General features: G+C 35.8%; 1 protein-coding gene across 1 annotated transcript in view; it reads left to right on the top strand.

The window, feature by feature from the left end:
• Nucleotides 1-32: 32 nt before the first annotated feature.
• The window catches only part of LOC106937926 (splicing factor, arginine/serine-rich 15-like), a 31,914-nt gene continuing 21,577 nt past the window's right edge, over nucleotides 33-10,369 (top strand). The window contains exons 1-12 of the mRNA XM_015019679.1: nucleotides 33-252; nucleotides 1,731-1,814; nucleotides 1,938-1,982; nucleotides 2,304-2,465; nucleotides 2,566-2,683; nucleotides 2,803-2,912; nucleotides 2,989-3,135; nucleotides 3,223-3,296; nucleotides 4,555-4,648; nucleotides 4,786-4,863; nucleotides 5,003-5,082; nucleotides 9,743-9,924. Coding sequence (XP_014875165.1) covers nucleotides 223-252; nucleotides 1,731-1,814; nucleotides 1,938-1,982; nucleotides 2,304-2,465; nucleotides 2,566-2,683; nucleotides 2,803-2,912; nucleotides 2,989-3,135; nucleotides 3,223-3,296; nucleotides 4,555-4,648; nucleotides 4,786-4,863; nucleotides 5,003-5,082; nucleotides 9,743-9,924 — 1,204 coding nt within the window. The 5' untranslated portion in view covers nucleotides 33-222. The remainder of the gene's footprint in view (nucleotides 253-1,730; nucleotides 1,815-1,937; nucleotides 1,983-2,303; nucleotides 2,466-2,565; nucleotides 2,684-2,802; nucleotides 2,913-2,988; nucleotides 3,136-3,222; nucleotides 3,297-4,554; nucleotides 4,649-4,785; nucleotides 4,864-5,002; nucleotides 5,083-9,742; nucleotides 9,925-10,369) is intronic.

Genomic DNA, 10,369 nt, shown 5'->3' with positions numbered 1-10,369 from the left:
CGCTTCCTGTGGAGCTCCGCTAGATACATTTCTGCACCTTAACTCTTGTACAGGGTGGTATTCCTAGCTTTTAGCTTAGCCTCTCCTGAATTCGGATTCTAGGAAGCCACTTGACACAATTCTTTGTAATATTTTTGGCTACACAACTTTATATAATCGTTTGTAGTTAGTTTAGTTCAATGAATGTGTGAGTCGAACTGTTTGCATTAATAACAAGCCGTAATGGATGCCGTGAACGCGTTCAACACGGAGGTAAGTTTTTACTCCCATAGCTAAACCGTTGAGCTAAGCTAACTAATATCCGTTCTTTTAGTTTACTCGGTGAGATCTATAGTTGCCCTGCCATAGGAATATAACCCGTTAACCCACATTTTTAATGTAATCGATATTTTTAAGATTCACGTCATTTATTTGTCTGTAACCTAGTTTTAATGTTTGGATACTGTTATTAAGGCCAATAATATTGGGCTACAGATAATAACAAACTCCTACACAGACTTAATGCGAATGTTCAGAAAACGACTGCCTTCTAAATACAGTTGGTAGTAGTACCTCGCGTACATTAGTGCTATTTAATAAGAAATTGTAAGATTTGTTTAGTGGCGAATAGTTAAATCGCTATCTCGCTTTTATTTATTGTAGTTTTGATATTTCTTGTTACGAAATTATTCCAAACATATAATTTGTTTGTCGTGCAAAGATCGCATGTGTGAATACAATAGAACTTCTTATAAGCATACATTTTTATGCGCTGTTTAAGAAGGTATGTAAACACGCGCGTCTGGCGCCTTTTCCACCAAACTGGTTTTAGTCTGTTGCTGAAGCTTACATAACCACACTTCTTTGCGTGTCTATCGATACAAAAGCCTCAATATTGTCCCTAGATCCATAAATACTGTTTCTGACTGTTTTTTTTTTAACATTGTTTTAATGTTCCCACGGTGGTGTTAATAAATCTTGCGCTAGAAGCTTTGTTTTAACTTCAGCTTTCTAGCGCTGGTGGTGCTGATAAGAGATCAGCTGATCAGGATTGTAAACGTGCAGAAGCAACGATCGTTGTATAGAAACAGTGTTAATAAATCAATATTGGGGTATAATATAATTATATCATCTATTTCCTGGAATACTGGAGTAAAAATAATATTACTCCTAAGGGTTCACTTATTTTCTGCACTTACATACTTCAACAAAAACACTAAAAAAAAACATTGAGAATACTTACATTGTAAGTAAATACAACTTTATTTATACATGTGAAAGACATTTCTTTGTAAAAGTCACATACTGCAGCTTTAAAGATGACCAGCAGCTCCATATTCTGGATGGCAGCCAAACTACAGCACTAAAAGAAGGTTTAAGTGGATGTTTTTAGTTATTCGATTGGAACTAATCTAACAAACCTTTAATCTGCACAGTGATGCGGTTGATTGTGCTGTTGCTTAAGGTTTGAATCCTGGCAGAAGGTTTTACTGTATGGAGTTTGCATGTTCTCCCCGTGAATGCTCCGGCTAAATTTTCATTAGTTTGTGCTGTTTGTCTCTGTTTTGCCCTGTGATGGGCTGGCAAGTGGTGTACCCCGTTGACCGCTGGAGATAGGAACTAGCCCTTTTGAGACCCTGCAAGGATAAGGATGTTGGATAATGGCTGGATGGATGACACCATTAATCAATATTTAATATTAAGCTAATTAACTGTTTGCATTCCTAATCTAATCTCTTTTATTCATCCAGTTGTTCGCTATGATCGAGATGAAGCCTCCAATATCCCGGGCTAAAATGATGTCCGTTACCAAATCAGCTATTAAAGCCATTAAGGTAAATGTGTATAAAATATTCATGAAGGAAAAAAAAACTGCTTACTATGATATGGTGTACATAGTATATAATGTAATATTTACATACTTTTATCTGGTACTGATTTCTATTTCTTTTATTCAGTTGTACAAACATGTTGTCCAGATTGTTGAAAAGTTCATCAAAAAGGTATGTATATTTGTCTGTTTTTTTGGTTGTTTTTCCTGAACTTCCTTTTTGTTTTTATTAGAAACGCCCCTAAACATATACTTATCTATGAGATAACAAATATGCTATAGAGGCGTGGTTGACATAAAATATTTATTAAAGACAGAAAAACAAAAAAGTAGTTTAGTTTCAGATGGAATGTGCATTCACTCCATATTGAACAAACACAGTAAAATGCTTCCTTTTGCTTTCAGACTACAAAATAGGTTCTTAATTTTAAGCTTTATCTTGAGAACATTTGAAAATGTATTTTTTTTTCTTTCTCGTTTTCTTTCTTTTTAGTGCAAGCCAGAATTGAAGGTTCCTGGTCTATATGTGGTTGATTCCATTGTCCGGCAGTCACGCCATCAGTTTGGTGTTGAAAAGGATGTTTTTGGACCCCGGTTTTTAAAGAACTTCACAGATACTTTCCGAAACCTTTACTGCTGTCCAGAGGATGACAAGGTACTATTTGTACTTTTAATGTTCTTATGTAACATGATTCAGATATTTATAAAACGCCAATGTTTGAATTTTTTTTTTTTTTTTTTTTTTTTTTTTTCAGAATAAAATTATCCGAGTTCTAAATCTCTGGCAGAAGAATGGTGTGTTTGATATGGAGATCCTTCAGCCTCTAATGGAAATGGCCAATGGCACTGTTGTGCCACATTCTGCTGCAGAAGGTAATGAAGTGTTAAAACATTGTAACACACATAAATGTACTTAAAAGAAATGTAGTGTCTTTCATACTTTAGTGAGTAATTTCTTTTGCTAAATAATTTATTATTCCTGTTCTGATCAGTTCCTGTTGACCTCCAACCAGAGACTCTGACCGGTAATGCTTCTGTTCTACCCACTCCAGAAGCTTTAGCTGCTGTGGCACAACTCTTCCAGTCCTCTCACGCTCAGGAGGTAAGTGATAAACTGTTTTAGATCTCCATCAAATGAGCCAAGATTTTGTTTAGTAACATTTCATTTTGATCACCAGCTGCAGAGGATGCTCCAGAACTTTCAGCAGGCTGAAAGGACAGTCGGAACATCTACAATTACAAATAACATAACAAACCAACATCAAATGCCAGTAACCCAACCCTACCCAAGGACTGATACTGTGAAGAAAGGTTCTTTAGCTGAGGTATTGATAACTCTCTGTGTCTCAAATGTTTTTGAAATTCAGTTCTGTCATTTACACTTTTATGTTTTTGTTTTTTGTTTTTGTCAGAAACTACTTGACCGATTTGACTATGATGATGAACCTGAGGATATGGCAGTGTCAGAAGGCAACATTCAGACACAGTGAGTGCTAAGGACAAAATTGTGAGGCAAAAAAACATCAAAGTTAAAGACGAAAATTGTTAGTTTATTTAAATTTCTACAAATTTAGCTTTTTGTCTATTCAGTTAACGACTGTTTTGAAAGCCGACATTCTGGGATTATTTGTTCAATTTTGCATAATTTCTGGCGCTTTTTGTAGAGCCATTTAAGGATCTAAACTGCAAAACATGAAATAAGCACAGTGACAAGGTTTTATTTTTTAACAGTTTTTAATTTTTTTTTCTTTATTGTTTTGGCCTGTGAGTTAGTTTAATTATTAATAATGCTCATTTGAAGCTAAAAGATTCGGATGCAAAAATAATAACGCTGTTTTTAATAGTATCCTACTGCCAGCAAAGCTTTTTTTTTTTTTGTTTTTGTTCAGAAGATATATATCTTCTGGACAAAATATTTAAACAGTAACCCTAATGGTAGGAAGGGTGACAAAGCCGGCCTATTGCCCCCCCCCCCCCCCCCATTGACTCGTGTTAACTGGCAGGTCCAGTATTTATCTGTCTATTTGTAGAAACAAAAAATATAGGTGAAAGTAAAAATATAAACAAAAAATGCAAAATTAAACAAAAAACTATACTAAAAATGCACTTCTTCAGAGAACATGGTCTTCCATAAGAAAATCTCTACCAGAGCTATAAGTCTTTATGAACGATTTTTGCCATTCAAAATTTTGACGTCTCAATATTCCTTAAAATTATATTACAAAAGTTATAATTTTATTTTCTGCTTTACAAAGAATGAGGTTTCATGTGGGAAAACAAGCTTGGCATCTCAGATTTAAGATAATTTGAAAATAAAACTGCAGTAAGGGAACAAGCTCAAATTATCTTCGGTAAGTTAATGATCGCTTAGCTCAACAGGATTAGTTTGAGATTCTTGAGATAATTTTGCAGAATTCTCAGTTCACAACCAGTTTGCGATCTTGTCATCTTTACGTAGTTGGAGAACTGGCTCATAGATAGTTTTAGCTAATACAGATGGCCACTGGGTGTTTAAATGATTGAATTTAAGCCCACCATCCAGTTTTCATGACTATTGTTTTATATGCAGTTTTGGAGCTTTTTCCACAATTAAAATTACATATTAAATACTATATTTAAATGTTAAAAACATTTTTGCAGTTGAATGAGTTACTGATTGTGAAAAGGTCTGGAATTTTAATGTCATTGTACGTTCATTGTATGTTAGTGTGCTTACGTGTTAATGTGTGTTTTTGTCCTGACAGAGGTATACCTGAAAACATGTCAAACCAGTTCCCCGTTCAGATGCTAAACACAGATGCTCACCCTGATATGTTGGGTCGGACTAGAGACACAAAGGTAAATTTGTTAAAAACAGAAAATATAAATTATTTTCAGAATTATAACTTATTTCAAATTTGTCGATATTTTACAGCAGTGTTGTGTGTTTGTGGGCATTTTACTTAATTTGTGTTTTTTATCTCTTTGTTTCTCAGCATAGTGGAGGAATGAGTCATGTTGAACAAAATTTGACTCCCGATGGATTTAATTCTGTGAAAGAGTCTGAATCATGGGTAAGCTCGCCAACTTTAAGACCTTATGTTTAGTTGAAACGATACAACTGATTATTCTTTAAGTAAAATTTGTAATAATTAGCCTTTTTAAATAGGGAAAATGTTTTTTCAAAATGTCTTTGTTGTCTGTGTCTAACAGGAAAACTCAAGAGAAAATTCTTCCATGAGGCAGGAGGGGAGAGACAGAGACTATGGTGCGAGGTCCAGATCTTCTTCTAGGTAATGACTGTTCGTCACTTACAAATGTACAAATTATAGATTTTTTAGCGGTTTTGAGGTCAACTTTAGCCAATGACGGTCTTTATTGTACTAAATTTGCTGTGATAAGCTGTAATATTATCAGCTCAGCTCTCAGTAATAAAGCAAAAAGCAATTTTCAAAGGTTCATGTTGCAATAAGAAATGGCTTTATTAAAAGGTGTGCAAATATTTGATTGGTCAAATGTTTTTCTGTTGCTGATACCACAAGAAGGGAGTGATCTTAAGGTTATTTGAAATCAGTGAAGAAGACCATATTAAGACTCAGTTTACTCAGCAAGGCTTCACTTAAAAGCTGACAGGCACTGACCTTTGAGATGAATGTTGAGTCAAGGTGTTTCAAAGAGGCTTTTATAGATGCTACTGCTGCATTTTGCAATAACTTGAGTAATTTTACTGTTGTAACTGTTCTGATCTACCCACAACTGTTGTACTGTTGTGGGTAGATCTGTATCGAAAGGATCTCTAGTCTAGTCATACTGAGTCATTCTGTTTTGCTGGGAGTAGTTCTGTTTGGTAATTGTTTACCTGGTATTCATGCTTAAAGAGAGGTATTATGGAATTTTGACTTTTTCTGAGCTTATTGTCATGTTATGATGTCATTCCCTCATCAAAAAAACATACCTGGACCATTGCTTTGACACATTGATACATGTTTAAGAAATCTTTGAATCTCCCGTGCCAGCCATTTTGGGGTGCCTTAATGCTTTCTCATACTATGCACCGCCTATTTCCCAAAGCTCTGCCTTTGAGCTTCAGACTAGTGGCAGCAGCAATTCGCAAACACCTGGTGAGCTCATCGTGCAAACTACTTCTCAGTCCAATGCTCTTAAAAGCCTGGAAAACGCATAAAACCCTTCCTTTAAGCATGTTCTCAGTTCATGCAAATATTGATTCAGTCTGTGTTCCAAGGGATTCACTGATAGGTTTAAATATCTGCAAAGCTGTTGCTCAGTTTGCAGCAGAAACAAAGTTTCTACACAACATGTAAATACATTATCTAGTAGGGAAAGTTAATATAAAAGCTAAGCTTGTGACTGCTGGTGATTTATTGAACTTAATATAATTCTGAAATCTGACATTCCATTTTGAGTCTGAATCTAAAATATATATTTTTTTAGCGTATTGGAAACAAATAAATTGCAACATAATTTTAACATGCCGGTGAAGGTTCTTGGATAGAGGCAACTGGACTTCTCGTTATGCTTATTCGGTTCTGAGAAGAGTAACACCAACTTGTTATCTCTCTGACACAACTGAGTTTTAAACACTGCATAATGACTCCTGGGATAGTTTCAGTGACCTTGGAGGTAAAAAAAAAAAAAAAAAAAAAAAGAGTAAGTACTTGGTGAGTTTCTCCCATGCATCTCTAAACTGCACACTTAGCCCTAGGGGTGAATAACTGTGATTCAAGTTTGCCTGTGATTTTGAAGAAGTTGAGGTACAAGACCAGTGGAGTGCCTGAAATGTGTCCTTTTAAAAAATTATTAGTTTGGTTTTTGGCCTGTATGGGAAAAAAATCAGACACCTGACACATTGTTCAAGACTTTTATAATTGATGTTGAAAGTATGTTATAATACTAAATATTTTGGAGATTTTCGGCAGGGGCGCTACAGCTTATTGTGGATGCAGATATAGCAATAGTAGTGCATGACTTGAATTTAAATGTATTGGCTACCAAATATTATATTTACAGACAGTGCAGGATGAAATAAATTTAAAACAGGTATTTTATTCATCCTTGAGAGGATTTAGACATACAGATCCCATTTGTCTTGGTGGTTATAGTTGTACCAAATGGGCATCACATCCTTGGCTCATGACCAAAGTAGGATTTTAGCAGTCTTTAGTAAATATGATGCCTAAATTCCCCTAAAAATGATTTTTTTATACACATATCTAAAATAGTCCCAAAAGAAATGCCTCCATTAATTAAATCAGAATCAAATGACTCAAATTCTTGGGCTACATTTTCCTTAAACTTTTTTTCTTTTTTTTTTTTCTTTTTTTAAGTTGAAACATTTTAAAAATATATTTTGACATTACATTGATATTTTTTGAAGACTGACATTTCTTTTTAAAATGTTTTTTTTTTATTGATCTTGTGCAAAATTAAAATATTATGGTCCAAAAAAACAGAGTTTTTATCAAAATCAAGGCTTTAAATATTTAACTCCACATAAAAAATCTAAAGGTTTTCACTTTATGAAAAAGCTCTAAACATTAAAGATGTCCCAAGATAACATGACTTCTTCTTTAGTGAGACAACCATTTTGTTTACTAACATCTCGACTAGGAGAATTACTTCAGGTTCCACTGTCTGACTGAGGGCTATTATGCAGAAGTGATGTATTGTGTCCGAACCAAAACGTTATGGCAGCATAAACACTTTTAAACCAAGTTACTCACTTGAAACAATATATTAGGCTGAATATAAACTTCACAGATACTAGAGAAAAATCAACAGACTTTGGAACCAGCTCAAAAAATAAAAATAAACAAAGTTGGAGGAATCTCCATTTACGAGAAGGTATTTTCACAGCAGTAGCGCCCCCTGCATTCAGGCAAGTGCAGCTAGTACACTGGGTTATCAAAATATCTAAACAACTCTAATGTGATTTGATCATGTTTTATTCTCACATATGGGTACAGTCTTTAAAATTTCTAAAACTCACTATGAGCAATATGATGGTGGTCTGTATAGCAGAAAGAAATTATGGTAAACAGGTTTTACATGAATAACTATGGCTTCTAAGTTATCACAGCACACACAAGAGCTTTCAGTTCTAAACATGTTTGGACACAACAATCACAGTAATTGGGCCAATAAAGTCACTAAGGAGGCAATTAAGACTCTAGTCATTGCAATGTTTGGTTGTTGCCTGATTATCCAAACAGGTCCTTAATGATGCCATCTGAGTTGTTTTGGTAACATTTTCCAAGGTTGTGAATTGCTTAAAACTGGAATTCACAACCTGAGATGAGACGGGGCTGCAGACTCACCGTTGGAAAGATTCAATCTAAGGCCACCTCCTATGTTTAGTTTTATTTTTTTCATGCTAAACTTAAATTGCTTTTTTCACTTCTATCAAACCACCTGTGTTCCCTATCCAAAATGTTTACATTGCTGTCCTCCATTTGTCGCTTGTCTTTGAGATGTAGCTGAATTGCTGTTTCTTGAACCAATATTTGCTCTTCTGTGTTGGGAAGTCCATTTGTTTAGCTGCTATTTAGTTTCTCCAGTGTAGAACTCTGAACAGTTCATGCTGCGCTGGGCTGCATATAACACTGCTGAGCTTTGTGTTTGGGTGTTTTATGCTTATAATAAACTAGTCTCTACCTGCAGGTTTTATGTTTACAATTCAGTTTAATATTCAGGTGGGAGGTCACATGTCACACTTAAAGTTTGCTTTAAATACTTTGCCATCTATTGATTTTAATTAAAAGAAAGGAAAAACAGACCCAGGCGTCTGTGCAGTCAGAGAGCTACCATTAATAAGGCTTCACTACAACTAGCCAATCAGACTGTACACCTGGCATGTAACTCAGAGCCAGCAGAAAGGAGGAGAGAGTGGAAGAATAAGCTATTTACCCATAAATACAAGAATTTACTAAAAATAAACAATTATTCCACACATTGATATTCTTGTACGAATAAATCAATTTGACACTACTCTAATTTTCTGAGACATCGAATTTTGGGTTTCCATGATCTTTTAGCCATAATCATCAAAACTGCACAAAACAAAGGCTTGGAATGTATCTCTATAGGCCCTGCGATGGACTGGCGACATGTCCAGGTTGTACATCACCTCTCACCTGCTGACTGCTGGAGATAGGTGGCCCCACTAGGGATGAGGATACAAGATGATGTGGATGTATTTCTGTTTGTGTGGTGATTATATTTTTCATTTTGAGATGACTGGCAAAAAATATTTCCACAACATTGTCATTCTTTAGCTGTACTAGTATATGAAGAATACAAGCCATTCATATAAACATGCAGATTTATTATTTCAACAAACCATACATGTCCTGGGATATGAATGTGCAAGATAAGTGTACAAAGCCAGGAAAGATGTCCACTGACTTAAAAAGGTAATGCAATTGTATAAACATGCACTGAAAAGACTGCAAATAAACCTTCATCTGTGACTTTATGACTAAGGTTCTACTGAAGTATTGCACCCTGCCTTGGTCTTTTAGGACCACTGACCCATGTTACACTCCTGCTGAGAGTAAGGATGTTTTATACTGCTATATGCTGCAGCCTGGCTTTAAAGGAGCTTTTAATTGCACCCACCATGAATTACGTTGGGTTTCATCAAGACTAATCTAAGCTTTTATGGCATCCTTCTGTCTCTCTACAGCTGTAATGTGTTATGAAGGGTCTTCTAAACACAGAGCCTTTTTAATGAGTTTGAGTTTTTTCCACTGTTGAGTCATCATCAAATTCTGCTTACAAGTACATCCTGACTTAAGAGATTCTACATCAGTGCGAGCTCAACTGTCAGGATTTGTTCTGTTGCCACTAATCAGATAATGATGAAAAGGGTCAATTTTCATTTGAGAAACGTATTTTTCTGTTGCACCTAAGCTGTGTCTTTTATTTGTACCTTAGGTCGCCAAGGAGAAGAAGATCGAGGTCTTCATCTCGCTCAAGGTGGTCAAGGCACAGACGCTCTCGCTCCAGAGAACACCGCTGGAGATCTCGTACGAGTTCAGAGGACCAGAGTGACAGAGAGAAGGACAGAGAACGCAGACAGAAAGGTCTTCCCAGCTTAAAGGGCCAAACTCTCAGCGGTATGTACCAATACAGAAAAAGTCACTGAGTAATATATTGTACAGCATTAAGTTAAACACAAATGTGCCACATGTGGTCGTAGCATTAGAAGTACCGGATTATAAGGCGCACCTTCAATGAATGGCTTCTTTTAAAACTTTTTTTTCATATATAAGGCGCACCGCATCATAAGGCTCATAGAATAGACGCTATGGTTAGGGTTGCCACCCGTCCCGTATTGAACCTATATAGGACGCGATTTGTTCCATTCTCTACAGAAGTGGTCCCCGAGTACTTTATATAGTAGGCTGCCCCTGTCATTGTTTCACTCATGGTGTTGGTGTTGCGATATTGTGCCCAACTGCTTTCTGGGTAACACAGACCAACCGACATGCTGCCGCCGCAGTCTCTGTCTCTCCCCCCCCCCCCCTTTTTTTTTTTTTTTTTTGTTTGATACTTTCCTTT

This window comes from Poecilia latipinna, unplaced genomic scaffold, assembly GCF_001443285.1.
Source record: "Poecilia latipinna isolate Pla-1442-1.1 unplaced genomic scaffold, P_latipinna-1.0 Scaffold2468, whole genome shotgun sequence".
Lineage (NCBI taxonomy): Eukaryota > Metazoa > Chordata > Actinopteri > Cyprinodontiformes > Poeciliidae > Poecilia > Poecilia latipinna.
Note: the sequence above shows the minus strand (reverse complement) of the source record. Positions and strands in the feature narration are given on the sequence as shown.